Source organism: Pelodiscus sinensis, chromosome 1 (genome assembly GCF_052426305.1).
Source record: "Pelodiscus sinensis isolate ZL-2025 chromosome 1, ASM5242630v1, whole genome shotgun sequence".
NCBI classification, from domain to species: Eukaryota; Metazoa; Chordata; order Testudines; family Trionychidae; genus Pelodiscus; species Pelodiscus sinensis.
Genome location: NC_143052.1, coordinates 125425485 through 125440463, shown reverse-complemented (window position 1 = coordinate 125440463; position 14979 = coordinate 125425485). Strand labels below are relative to the sequence as shown.

General features: G+C 41.7%; 1 protein-coding gene across 2 annotated transcripts in view; it reads left to right on the top strand.

The window, feature by feature from the left end:
• KIAA0930 (KIAA0930 ortholog) overlaps positions 1–14979 on the top strand; it is a 144415-nt gene that overhangs the window by 80415 nt on the left and 49021 nt on the right. For both annotated transcript variants that reach the window (XM_075899906.2, XM_075899899.2), the window contains exon 2: positions 6492–6640. In XM_075899906.2, coding sequence (XP_075756021.1) covers positions 6492–6640 — 149 coding nt within the window. The remainder of the gene's footprint in view (positions 1–6491; positions 6641–14979) is intronic.

The window sequence follows — 14979 nt, the reverse complement described above, 5'->3', positions numbered from 1 at the left end:
TACTTACAGCCCAAGATTAGAGGTCCTCCACTCGAAGGCACACCAAACCAGTCATAAAAAGCACTTCTATTCACCACACTGACTAGCAAGAAACCATACAAGCAACTCCCTAAGACACCCCAGTTCTCGTATGCCAGCACCAGTACCACTCCTTATGCATATGAGGGGTTATGAAAACCAAATCTCATCACATGTCACATGAGCAAGTCACCTGTCCGTGCATGTCTCAGTTCTTTACAGGGAGAAGCCATTGTTTCCATGCTGGTCTGAATGTTCATGGCAAAGCTCATCAGATGTAGATTGGTGCCACCCAAGGCCTATTGTCAGTCAAGTGCTTCTATTCACTTGACTCCTAGTCCTTTCACAGTAGACTGGCTAAGCCTCCTGTTGATGTCTCCTAGAAGCAAACTTTTGAAATACAAATGCATGACCAATACTCATAACTTCAAATACAAGAATGGTACATGCATATGAATAGCACAAACAGAACCAGCAAATCATAAGCTTTTTATAGACACTTCACTTGGCCCACTTATAACAGGGATAGCAAACATATAAGATGTGTTGCAAACATATAACAGGGATAGCAAACAGTGATGTCCATACATAGTACAATAATGTCACCCCGGCTTATACTTGTACAAAATGAGTTTGGGCTCAGTCCTTTCCACTGGATTTGTCTACATCACAAAAACAATATCGGTATGAAGGTGAACTGGCATCCTTGTGGTGCCAAAGGGTTAAAGGCCTGATTCTTCTAGGAGCAGAATGTCTCCTTCTCCAATTGCTCAACACCTTGCAGGATTAGTCTGTGGTTTGGAGACAGAACCGTTGTCTCCACTCCTAGAGGTGGCACTCCAGGGCAGGTTGTGGCACTTGGATAGTTGATATAGCAGAGTCTGACTAGACAAGGCCTTGTGCTGTCTGTATTCTCGGTAAGTAAAAGGGGAGTTCTGTCTCCTGGGCTATTAATTTGATGCCCAAAACAATATTTAAAAATCAGTTAGGTGCAACTAAACAGAAGTCCCCTAACTTTCCAACACTTTAGTGATCAGCTGTGGATTTAGAAAATAATGCTGGTCATATGGGCTGCTTTTGTTTTTGTTTAATAAATGGAGAGCTAATTAGCTGCTGATGAAATTGAAAGGGTCTGTTCATTTCTTGTATGAAGTTAAAATGTAAAAAAGAAAAAAGTCAATGATTAGGAGCAATGAGCTCTCCCCCACAGTGAATTCTTCTGCAGTTGTAGTAGATTTCAAAGTCCAATTCTCTGTACTAGTCTTCCTGTTGCCCTGGATGTGGGGGGTATGGTTATAGTGCTGATGCATTTCAGCTATTTTTTTGGCTGCAGCAACAATCATTTAGGGGCCGTTGCAGCCAAAGGGAAGTTGGGGCTACTGTTAATTACACTGGAGCCCGAGCAGCTCTGAGAATAAGGGAAGCAGAAATCCTTCCTTCATATGTCTCCTTACCATTCCCACTTTGAGCACAGCTCAGCCAGGACAGAGAAGCTGCCCTAAATCTCAGGTTGAGTTGTAAAGTCACTACCAGTGTTCCCTGTAAGTTATGTGCTTGTAAGGATGCTCAAGAGAGATTCAGCTGCTGCCTTGCTGATTAGCAGAGCACTCACACTTAGGTTTTTTGTTTCTACATTCACACATACCTCAGTGTGCACAAAATTTATTCCACACATGGTTGGAACAAATCTTCACCTGAATGGAAATTATTAGAGGGAACATAGGTCACCACCTCGCATTCTTGTTTCTGGGTCACCAGTTTTTCCTCAGAAGTTCTACGTGGCCCTGTGGATAACCGGTTTTGTTTGCCGCAGCATTATGGCACCAAAGGAAGATAGTTTGCTCTGCTTGCTAGGCGTGATCAGAAACTCCTCTCTCCTCCCCCCTTGTCCTGTCTTGGTAAATCTTCTACCCAGTGGAGATCCTGGGCAAATCCTCAGATCTAGTCTCTTCTCTGTATCTCTCCCATTTATACTAGTGCACTGCAGTAACTTCAGACATGATTCTAGGACAGGTGTATTAATAGATGTATACTGTTGTAACTGAAACATGAGACACAAAAATGAATGTTGTCCATTCAGAATTTTACAGCTGCAGCAGAGATTGAATTCTGGTTCAAAACCAGGGTTCCTTAACAGGACAAAGCAATATTGCCGGGATTACTTAGATACACAATTATATAGCATTTCACCACACCAGAAGACACTGTGTATTTTCTTATTTAGATCACTTACCTACACCCGTGTGTGTGTTTGTGTTTAGTGACTTATATTAAAACCACATCTAGCTTTTCTTACTCCAAATAACAGTCTCCTACGGCTTGAGTAGAAGGGAAACTGTCTTTCAGTTCACAGTAACTTTGGGCTTCTGACACATTTGAATACGAGCTGGGCATCTCTACACCCATTCCGTAAAGGTCCCATGGAGGCATGTACATATTGTTGATAACAAATAAAATTATTCCATTGTAGGTTCTTATACTTAAACCCATCACCATGATTATACAAAGTCCCAATTTCCATTCCAAGCCCTCCTGGCCACCCATTTTAGTGACTCATTAGTTACGCAAATATTTAAGTCAGTTGGCTTTGGGTTTTCTAAGTGACAAGTTCAGACTGACGTTTTATAGCCATATAAAGTTTTTCAAGTGATGAACATTGGAACTTCTTTTAAAGCTGACTATACTTTTGATGCCTCCATTTTTCTGCATTCTCACTCATTTCTGTAAAACACCAGAGAAGTTAAGTATCAAATCCCTTAACATTGAATTCAGTGTTAAGACTGTGAACTCAAGCACCCCAAACTCGAGAAATTTAACAAGTCCAGATTCCTATGGAACACTTAGCTGGTTAGGAAGTGTGTCTGCAGAGTTTTCTATGCTCTAAGTTTAAAGTGTAATGTATTACAGTTTGTTGTTAAATGTTTCACAAACTTTACACAAGGCCAAGTGTTGTTGCAGTGCATGCTTGAGTACTTATGGTGACATCAGTAGAACCACTCAATGACTAAAACAATTGCTGCACCTGTGTGAGACTGCAAAATTACTGAAAACTTTTCACTATGCTGGCTTCTTTGTGTTCTGTCTCAGCCTTTATATTAATGATAGTTATCATATTGAATACGCAGTAGATATTTCCAACAAATGCTGTGGCTTCCTTTAATGTATTCTCTGCATGGTCATGCAGTAGAATTTCATTTTGTTTGAACTGTTGTTCTTGGACTTAGTTGGAAATGAAATCTAAAGACTTCCTGATGAGATATTTCTCTGCTTAAAGATTTTGAATTCTAATTTCCTTGCTTGCTATGTTGATTAAGAATGGGAAGAAAGGTCTCGCCTGTAAATATTAAATGCACATATAATGTGGTTGGAAAATGTTCTGAACAAGATTTGTGAATTAAAAAACTGACTGGTCCCATATGAAGTCCTGAAGATGGTGAACAGAGTCCAAGAAAAAATATTTTTTATTATGGATGATGGCACCATTCTTTGCAATTGATTAAAAACTCCCTCAAAGCTTAATTCAGATATCCTCATAAATAAGTATCATGTTTTGCAAAATAAGGTTGATTTGTGCTTCTGTACAGAAACTGTTGTGTAGTCCATATATGCAGTACACTGCTGTTAGGCATATGTGCTATACTGAAAGTTAGCTGTGGAGTACGGATCTATAAATAGGTGGCTGTTTCTGTTTATTAAAGGCAACTGTTGTATCCACTTCAGATTTTTTTTGCTGCTATAAACCAGTAATGACACTTTATATAAAGTGTCTTTCATTCCAGAGGATTGGAAAGCAGTTAAGAAGCTGAACTGTGGTACATAGCCAGGGTGCCACCTTCAAGAGTAGGTGAAAGTGGTAGAAAAACCACAATTCACTCACCTACTAGGCCCTCTGGTAGCTCCACGTAGTGCTGCAGAAGCATAGCTGCCTCACTACCAGCCATCATATGAGAGGACATAGCATCAGTTTTCCTCTCTGTGTAGCCAGATTGTGGAGCACAAGGACCCCAATAGCACCAGGTGGGGCTGCAGAGGGGCTACTTGCAGTATCTTTGCCCTCTTATTTTATTTAACCACTAGAAGATTTTACCAGGCGTTGCTCGGGTCCTTAACTCAATTTTTTTCCTTCTTTTAAATCATTGCCTTGGAGTGGGGCTGGGGATGAGGGGTTCAGAATGCAGACTGAATAACCCCAGCCCTCCCTAGGATTACTGGACACACTGGATCTCAGATTGGGGCTGGGGGGGGGGGAAGCTGACCAGGAGGAGGTTGGGGTGAGCGGGGCTGGCTTGGGAGGGGAGGGGGGAATCAGCCAGGAGGAAGCAGGGCTGGCCGGGAGGGGGTTGGGAGGAGCAGGGCTGGCCGGGAGCGGGGGGGGGGAGGGGGAACAGTCTCCAGTGGGGAGTGGGGCTGGCCAGGAGGGGGAGAACCAGCCAGTGGGGCTGGCCTGGACACACACCGATCCCGGGGTGCTGCCCATCCCATGCGCGGTCCCGGTAGGGCACACGGGCGAGTCCGGCCTTGGGGATTCCATCCCACCCCGGCCCTGGCCCCATTTCCCTCCTTTCTATGATGTAGTTGCGTACTGCCTGGCTGATACAAGCTCACACAGTGTGAGCATGTCTACCAGCCAGGCAGTACGCAACTGTGTACTGATACTCATGATAATAATAAAACTTACTTAATTAGAAAATACCGGACATTTATATGTCCAGTATTTTCTCAATTTGTTTCCCGGACAAAAAGCTCAAATACCGGACTGTCCGGTTCAAAACTGGACACCTGGCAACCCTAGCCTTCTCTCACTACAGCAGCTTGGGGCCAGGTGAGTCGCACCTGTCCATGGCTGCTGCAGCTATAACGGGCACAGCTGCCGGAGCGGTGCATGTCCCTATGTCTGGGGACAGACAGACATACAAACTCTATGAAATATATAGCAGATAGCTTTCCCTTTCTCCACCCATGCTGTTCCATTGGGGTTATAGCTGTCTCTGTCCCTTTGCTCCCCTCTATGGTCATTGTACAGTATAACTGTCCTTGCTAGTGGACCCTTCCCTTTCAGTTTTATGAGAAACAATCTGATTCCACACACATTCCATTCTCCTGGTACAACCCTGACCTTGTTTTAAGTTATGAGAAGAGGAAGCTGCGTACCAAATGTGGTTGTCATAGCTCTTAGTGTTTAGGAAAAATTCTTGAACAGAAATGTATGTGTATATTGAGACACACAAAATGTCTCATATATAAAACTGTAAGTCAACCTCTGCTGTGACTCCTTGCAGTGAGATATGAGAGATTTTTCTCATGCTGCTGTCTTCGTCCTCCAAACACGTTCCTCGCGGTCATGGCATTGGAGCCAGACTAAGAGACTTCAGAGTTTGGTGGTAGCACTTCTTGTTTCTACAGTCGAGAGGACTTTGGTTACCCTTCATCTCCCACCCTTTTTCTCCTCCTTCAAGGGAAAGTTGATTCCCCATGTAACTTAATAAGGCTTCTTGATTTGTCATGAAAGCCTTCTACACTCTTTGTTTGAGTGGAGGATTGGTGTCTTTTTTTCCATTAGAAATTAAAATTAGTTTTGTATCTTGCCATACATGGGATGCATTAGGGCAGCCGTGACCAACCCGGGTCTTGTGAGCTGCATGCGGCTCTAGCCGCTCCCTCCCCTTGTGGCTCGTAAAACAGCTCCCGTGCCCCAAAAAAGGCCCTCTCCTCCTGGCTCTCTGTGCTCACCTGGGCATGGGAGCCATCTGGCGTGGCCATTAAAGATGGTGTTGGCTGGCGGGAGCCTGATGTGGCCAAAAGCCTCTAAACGCATTTTCTTAGAGGCAGAGTGGAGGGGAGGGGGGTTGGCCTTCCCCCCCTCTCTGCCGACTTTGCCCAGGCTCTTTGCACTGGATTCACTGATACCTTGGCTCTTTGCCCAGAATGGGTTGGCCACCCGTGCATTAGAGGTGCCTTTCAAGGTATGGGCTCATTAATGTGGATTGGCTAAGGAAAGAGGATTAAATTATTCGCTTTCTGCAGTGCTTACCACACTCCCCTGCCAACATATGGTAAGGCTATTACAAGCTGACAGATTTAAGTAATAAAATCTGGCAACTAGTGGTGTTAGCTGCATTTGAAATTAAGTGCTTCAGTGCTTCTCTAATATCACCTAGATTGGTGCCCTGGCCCTGTCTCTTCCAATGACACCAACAGAGCAGCTGGAAAAATAGAGAAAAATGCTGTGGGCCAGACCTTCAAGTGGTGTGAAATGTTGTCATCAGAGCTGTGCCAATTTACACCACTTAAACATCTGGCCAGAAACTTATTGTGTAGTATGGGTGTTGCTCAGAGGTGAACTTCTTTCACGAAGCCATGCAACTAACTCTACCCTAGGATTTCACTTGATCCTGCAACACACAAACTAAGTAAAATGAAATGTGAGAGTACAGCTTCAACGACTCCTGACTCTCCTGTTTTGTTCCTCTTAGGTTGCTTCAAAGATGATCGCATTGTGTTCTGGACTTGGATGTTTTCTACTTATTTCATGGAGAAATGGGCCCCCCGGCAGGATGATATGCTTTTCTATGTCCGCCGAAAGTTATCCTGCCTCAGTGGCGATAGTACAGAGGGAAAGAAGGTGAGTGAACAGCTACATCAGTGAACCTCAGAATTAGGAACACGAGAGTTATGAGCTTAACCAGTCAAGCACACACCTCATTTGGCACTGGAAGTATGCAATCAGGCAGCAGCAAATATAAGAGAGGAAATAAAGAGCAAATACATCACAGAAGCGTTAAATGTAAACTACAAAAAGAAAAAGGAAAGCAGTGGTTTTTTTTCTGCATAGTAAAGTTTCAAAACTGCATTAAGTCAGTGTTTAGTTGTAAACTTTTGAAAGGAGAGTCATAATGTTTTGTTCAGAGTTATGAACATTTCAGAGCTATGAACAATTTCCATTCCTCAGGTGTTTGTAACTCTGTTCTGCTGGATATTGCAGTCTGGAAAATATTTTCCACTCATTTAACACACAACTTGGCTTTCTGCCATGCCTTACTTGCCTGAAGTATTGCAGGGATACTATAAACTGAGGGTGGGAATGTTAATGTGAAATTGGCTTACGATGAAATATCATAGTTAACAAGGTGGATTTCAACAATAATATCAATATGCTTCAGTGTTAGCCCAAGGAGATGAGTAAGTGTGGTTCACGTTTTTGTTGGAGCTATCTGTCTGCAAACTCAGGAAAACGGCACTGTGTTGGTCCACATCTAGAAGATTTCTTTTTGCAACTATAAGGAGTAGAAATAATAATTTTTTAAATGAAAGTTTAAATAGTGCAGCAGGAGAGACACACACCAAAGCAGGGCTGGTTGGTGGCATCCACACGTGCCCGGATCATCTAATATCGTGCCCATTAGGCACTTGGCAATAACTTATGCACAGGCTCAGGAATTCATATGCAGTGGTGTTGAGGTGACTTATAAGCAACTAATAGAACCTCAGGCATCAAAACCTGTTTGTTTGAGAGGGGGAAAGTGGGCCAGAAGGCATCTTGAGACTTTTTTCATAATTTTTGAAGACGTGGGGTGGGTGGGAAGTGTCTTTGATCAATAGAGCTGCTAAACAAAAAAGAGACCCTACGTTTGGCATCCTAGGTGAAAAACAGTTACTGATTCAAATGGTGCGTAGCAGTCCTCACTGAAAGTGGGATGTGGTATTTTGCAGCCTTGTAGCTTTGTGAGGACAGCTGTGCTTTAATAAGTAACCCTTAGCTGAACCCTTGAAATTCCACAGTTGCGTTACTATCGTGCATAACACAAGATTGTGGCTTCATATAGCCTGGAAAAAATATGGGTCTTCTGACTACTCATTCTTCCCAATGAGAAAGAAGGATCACTTTTACTGCTTGTCTGCTTGAATGCACACACAACTAATTTCTGATGCCTAAAGCTTTTGAAGTTATTCATCTTTCCTATAGGGATTAGGAGATCAAATAATGCCTTGATTATATTGCATTAAACAAAGCCCCAAGTGTAAAAATGCAGTCATAAATATTTCTGATCTCTGAGGATTTTTCATAAGTAGAAGTCCTTGTTTCAGATTCAGCCTTAGTAGACAGCCTACCACAATGGTTAATGTGGGAAGTTAAGAACTTGTGTGTGCTGTAGCATACTGAGCAAAAGAGCATATTGTATGCTTCGGGATTGTGTCTGGAACAAGCTCTGAGAGTTAGGCTGTTTCCTTTTGGGACTGTTGCTGTAATTCATGGCCTTGTGGACTTACATATTTTACAAGTTATTTTCAAAATTGTCCTGTAGGTTCCTATTTAAATGGAAGGTTTATGTTGCTTGCCAGTTTCAACGGCCTTTTATGTAGGGTTGTTGAACCTGTCTTGGGACGTGAAACACTGAATTGTGGCTTCTAAGTCTTGATTTATGATAGAGCTGTTTTTCACTTTGCAGCATTGTCAACTGATTTGACTTTGCAGCTTTGTCGACTATCTTGTGACAGAGAGACAACTGTCTGCAGTACCTGATTGCCATCCCCTCACTGGGACTGTAAAAGTGTCTGCCTATTTGGATACTTAAAGGAGAGAGAGCTCACTAGACAAAAGATTGGGCTTTCAACATCAGTAACATTTAAAATTGCATTTTAAATCTGACCACCTCCAAATTGCACACTCACCTTAGCTACATCCTAAGAGGTGGAGACATATTATGCCCATTTTACAGATGGGGAAATTGAGACCAAAGAGATTGTGAGCTGACCAGGACCACAATGAGAATAGTTTCCAAATGTGGAATTAACTTCTAATTCTGGCCCCGTGCTCAGAATACTAGATTGTGCCTGTTCTACCTGGGGTTAGGTTTATCCACAGATTGTGTGTGGCTTGAAGTGCACAGAGGATTATCAGCAAGGTAAGCTCATTCTGTAGAACTGGGTCTGTTTGCAGAATGGGATTGATGTAAAGGTAGTTAATCAGAGGATGACATTGTGAAAACTTGTCTATGGTCTATTTCCAGATCTGACTGTCTGTTTGGATTGCCAACTTGCAATCTGAGCTAAATTGTGTGAGGTAAATTGAAGTTCCATGCTATGCCTGGCCTCTACAAATAGTTCTTTCAAGCTTATGAAATACCTCAATTGATTTGAGCCTGGTGTTGTGCATGGGGCTGATCAGAGATCACAAAAAAGAATATTTCAGAAAGTTCTGGTAAAAACATCTACAATAAAAATCCTTGTTTTCTGAGCCAATAAGATCATGTTGCATGTTAATGTTCTAGTGCCATGTTGTGATTGTCCATGTTAACTAGAATCTATTGTTTCAACAAGAAACAAGTGACAGTTTCTGTTTCTACATCCAGCCACTTTTCAGACTTTGTAATTGTCCTGATGACATGATTCCTTCTGTCTCTACTAAAACTGGAGAGGCAATAACACTAGATTTTTAAAATGGACTGTAATAGGCTAATTGACGTAATTAAGATGGGCAAAAAAGGTTGTTTTTTGGATTCAGATTAGTTTTAGGAGATATACAATTTGAAGGATGAAGCAGCGACTGGGTTCACCGGATCAGCTACTCTAGTGAGGCTTTTCCCATCTTGAGTCTGCTTCAACAGAGAGGTTGTCATTTGAAAATTCTGATTGTAGGGTTTTTGGAGCAGAGTCTTTTTGTTTTGTTTGTACAGCACTTGGCACAATGGGGCTATGCCCCAGAACTGGGGTTCCCATGTGCTGCTGCTGCTGCTGATGATGATTATTAATTATCTTGAGCCTCTGTTTAACAGGCTTTTGAAAACAGGCCCCTTCCATTCTTTTTTTACTGTTTTGTGTGTGTGTGTGTGTGTGTGTGTGTGTGTGTGTGTGTGTGTGTGTGTACACACTGAGTTCTTGATAGGGCTTGTGTCAGGACAGAATTTTATTTCCTTAATTCATGGTGTCAAACCTAGAACGTTGATTCTGTTAATCAGTGGAATAAATTGCCTAGGGAAGTTGTGGAATCTCTGCTATTAAAGATTTTTGAAGAGCATCATCAGCTCTAGATCACACTTAGTCCTGCCCTTAGTGCAGGAATTGGTTTAGAAGACCTCTCTATCACTTCCAGCCCTATCATTCTATGTCAGGGAAGAGAAATAGACTCTTGAGTACCAGCTTTTCTTTTTTACTTATGGCAAAAGTGCATCTTAACAAGTTTCTAAGGCTTTAGTTCTCAGAATCTCTGTAACTAAAATCTCCTCCATCATGACCAGAGAAATCAGGGCAACTTAGAACTAAACTCTTCTCAAATTTAACAGAGCCATAGTGGTTTAAGGGGGGACCAGAACCCTCAGACTCACGGTTCTTCATGCTCCATTATGTCGATCAGGGGAAAAAACACCTTTTTTCTCTTCCCACTCCCTCCAACACCAGCCAGTATAATTAGTGGAAATTTAATATGTGCTCCTCAATTACATTAAAGCCCCCTTTTTACTGCAGGAATGATGTAAAGGGGCCTAAGTATAAATGGAATCAGACCCTTTGCATTAAAAGTGTAATGGCTTCCCTTCAGGGTACAATCTCACTGCCCTATAATAAATGTTTTTAAAGAATTACATTTTGGTACATTTATGGAAGTTTCTGATTTTTCTGTAGAAGACCGTAAGGAAATTGTGAGTTCAGGAGATGAAGTGAAATCGTAGCATGGCTTTCTTTAAAAGAAACAGGCAACTCACCCAGGCAGAGACAGAAGTGAAATTTGAAATGGAAGATTGTATTAACCTCTTTGCTGTTGAATTCTTCTTTGTCATATGGAACGTGCACCGCATCTGTGGTAGGGTTGAGAAGGAACTAATACGTTTATTAGATGTATTGCATAGGACAAGGGTACCTATGCTCTCTTGATTAACATAAATTTGAATAAATAAGTGGTGTTGAAGTTGCTGCCAGTTAGATGTAACTTAGCTGTCCGAACAGGTAGTCTTCCTAAAGACATAAAAATTATCAATATTGGTGCTCCATCTTCAGAAATAATTTAATGTAACTCCATGGATTGTAAACTCCAGAATGAGTGCTGTCTTTATACTATTCTCCCCTTAAAGTACCAAGTATTGGCTGTGGTGAGAGACAGGTTAGTTGATACTTTCAAAGCCGAAGGGATTTACACATCTAAACTTCCCTTACAATTAACAAAAGTTATATGTCTAAATCCCTAGCTCAATGGGAAAATTTCATCCACCATCTGCCAGACCATATGATTAAAAAATCTGAGACAATATGTCATCTAACAGAGATGGCAATTTCTTTGTTTTATGTTGCTGCTAATTGGCACTCTCTTTATTTAAAAAAAAAATACTTCACCTTACTAGCCACTGATGGTTTGGTTGTTTTTTTGTTTTGGTTTGGTTTTGTTGTAAAGCAAGCTATGGGGCTGTGGGCAGTAGAGCCACGTTTAAATTGTAATTTCTGGCTGGTCCAAAGAACTGGCTGGAAAATCACGATCACTGAAACAAAAAGCAAGATTCTGCATTCTCACCTGTGCAGTAACTCTCCAGCCCTTTTGCACAGTTACACAGTCACTGTGTGGCGAACCAGTTCAGACAGCTGTGCTCCCTGAATCTACTATATATTTGTGAGAGTTTCTGTCTGTCCATTCATCTGTGATTCTGGTTGAGAACTTTTCCTAAAAATCAGCTTGCAGCTTCCTCTTACTATAATCTTACAGCAAGGTAAGGGTTTGGTTGTGTCAGGACAATGGGATATGTGCATGGAATGCGATTTGTTTCTCGTCAAATGGAAAGGGAGGGCTGAGAGTGCAGGGGGAGTTATACTCCAGAATGACCACATAGAGGCAGCATGCCCCCGCCACCCTGTCAATCTCGGAAAGCTGCAAAGTAGCCATTGGCCTGACAGTGTGGCCCCCATCCAGCCCAGGTCTGCCCTGGAGATAGCCATCGGCCAGACTGTGTGCCGCCGCCTCCCTGCTCTGGGAAGCAGCTGTGCAGTCCCTGTTGCCCTTGCCCTATGTCCCCTGTCATGCTGGCTGGCCCTTGGGAGCAGCCAGTGTTTAGACAATGCAGCCCCTGCCTCCCCAGGCTGGCCCCAGGAGCAGTCAGCAACTGTCTCTCACCCTGACTCCTGTGTCCCCCACACCTCCCAACCCCCTGTCCTGACTCTGGTACCTCCACACCGTGTCCTGAGCCCATCAGTCCTGACTTCTTCACCACCACACACCCCCAGCCTGAAGGACCCAAGCAATGCCAGGTAAACCTTCTAGTGCTTAATATTTTTCTGAGTCTTTTGAGTTTTATGTTGCAGTCATAGCTGTGAGTATGCTGGCAAAATCATATTCATTATAGAAACTGAAAATGGAATAGAGAAAGATTGTGTTTGCACTGCCAGAGTTTCACGAGGATGTTCTAAAACGATTTTCAAAGCCTTAGAAAAAATGGTGAACTCACTTTTTACTGTATGTAAGTTGCCTGCAAAATCGCCTCCATTTATTTTCACACTTTCGTTTTCTGACATTTTGTTGAGCCTATAAGTTTGTGAACGTAACAATTCTGCTTTTTGATAGCCTCATTGATCATCTGTGCGCCCATCAGGGGTTGAAACATTATCACTAAATTTCATCATTTTTATCACTTTTTAAGTTGATTATTAATGTTCCTATGTGTAATGTGCAACTATATAATTACACTTTGTGGGTGGCCATGAATGTTTAAAATCTTTGCAGGATATTTGAATAATTTAAATCAAAGGAAGTTTTAAAAAAACAAGAGAAACAGGAAATTCCTAATATAAACTGTATAAATGTGTAACAGGATTGAGTTATGTAATTGAAATTACCTCTTCCTGGAATCCACTAACTACATATTCTTAACTGTATGTGAAAAGAAAATAAGGGCCACAGATTTCCTCCATTATATTTTTCATCTAGCTTCTGTTGCAGAGATTAATTTCATTATGAAAGGAGGAAATACAAACCTAGTTTACCATCTGATGGGGAAGAAACAAATGTCATGAATAATTCATGACTGCAAACACAGCTCCTGTGAGTCACTGAAGGACAGGGGAAAGCCACCTAGGAAGACTTGAATATAAGAAGTGGCTGGTAGCAGCTCTCTGACAATTTCATCAGTCCATTTCTCAAGCAACAAAATGCACTGAAGAAAGAACAATGTACTTAATCAGTGAGTTACCTCATCATGTATCAACTAGTTAACAATTGCAGGTATGAAACTAACTCTTTTGAGGCCAGAAACTTATCTGCTGCATATATAATTTACTCAACCAAATCAGAGCTTTGGAATATCATAATTAATGCTCTAATGTCTACAATAGCAAAATGCTCAGGGCAGAAAATCTTAAATCTAGTGCATTTGCCAGCCTAGTTTTGTATTCCACATTTTATGTTCAGTTACCCATTTAAAATATTTCCCTATCAGGCAAAGATAATTTGAGATGTGCTAATATGTTAGCTTACTCTAATCACACTTCCTCCATGTCTCTCCAATGCAATGATACTCAGGTAACAGTGGTTCGGGAGCCAAATTAGCAATCAACATTACCTATACATATTTACAGACACATGTAATAAAAGTCTTGTAGCAAAATGGTAAACCAAGTGTTCTATAATCGGTTAATGACAGCAAAAACATCCTCAACAGCTAAAAACTTAGATTGGTTAATAATTAAATCCCACAGCGTTTTAATATCATGTGCTGCAAAGAGTCACAGGACACACATTAAAGAGCTACTCTCAACGCCTGAGGCTCTTAGTATTGCTGCTCTAATGTATCAGTTACTGCTCTAGCATAAGTTCTCACGTGATGCCAGTTTTAGGCATTCCACTTTCCATTTCAGGTATCCACCCCTGTACAAATGAATCCAATAAGGCTAAGGAATTGCACTAAAAATGGGCAATCCATTGCTGCAGTCTTTGTTGCCCTGCTGCTCTGACGGTAAAATACGTTGATCTTTACACTCATTAGGAATTGCTTATTGAACAGTTCTGACAGAGTAAAAATCTAGGACAAATGTTTGTCAATGACACCTGTAAGAATACATGGCCTTTGACCACCCTTGGCTAATGCTCAAATTAGCAGATGCCTACAAGAATAGGAACAACAGATGAGCAAATTTATGAAAGCTGAAACCCAGACCTCCCAGAGACTGAATTGGTGATTGAAAGATGTTACTGTTTTTAGAATACTAGCATAAGACAGAAGCTAAGAACAGTTTGTCAGCATCTTAAATGCATTGATTCTTAATCTTGCATGCTGATCACAATATCTTCAATCCCATGAAGGAAGTAATGGTTCAATTTCCCAAAGCAGTGAAAGCACACTTCTTTCTTTGCTGTCCAACAATTGCAACACCTTTTTGACTTATAGGTCTGGCACTGAGAGATCATTTCTGAACCTTCAGTACTTTCTTCCCCCTCATATGGTGGTCAGACATCATTGGACATCCATAGTTCTCAGATACTTGGTCACATTCCTGTCTACCTTCTTACTTATCTAGTATGTGTATTATCTAGACCAGTGGTCTCCAACCTTTTTACACCCAAGATCACTTTTTAAATCTCTGAACAGGCGAAGATCTAAAGCCCTGCCCCTTTCTTGAAGCCCCGCCCTCTCTATTCTCCTCCTGTCCATCACTTGCTATCCCCAGCCTTTACTTACACACTCTGATAAACAGTTAATTTTATATATCGCATAATTTAAAAATAAAAATAATGTTTATAGTTATGAAATAAATGGTCTGTTTTTTATTCATGCTATTTAAATCTAAAATGAAGCATTTATAATTATACATTTTGTGGGGACAGAGTTCTGCAGCGGGGGGCAGGGAAGAGCGAACAGGATGCTGGGAGGGCAGAGGACAGGGTTCTGCAGCGGGGGACAGGGTGCCAGTGGGGACAGGTTTCTGCAGCTGGGGACAGGGTGCCAGTGGGGACAGGAATAGGGACAGAGTTCTGTGGCTGGAGACAGGAGA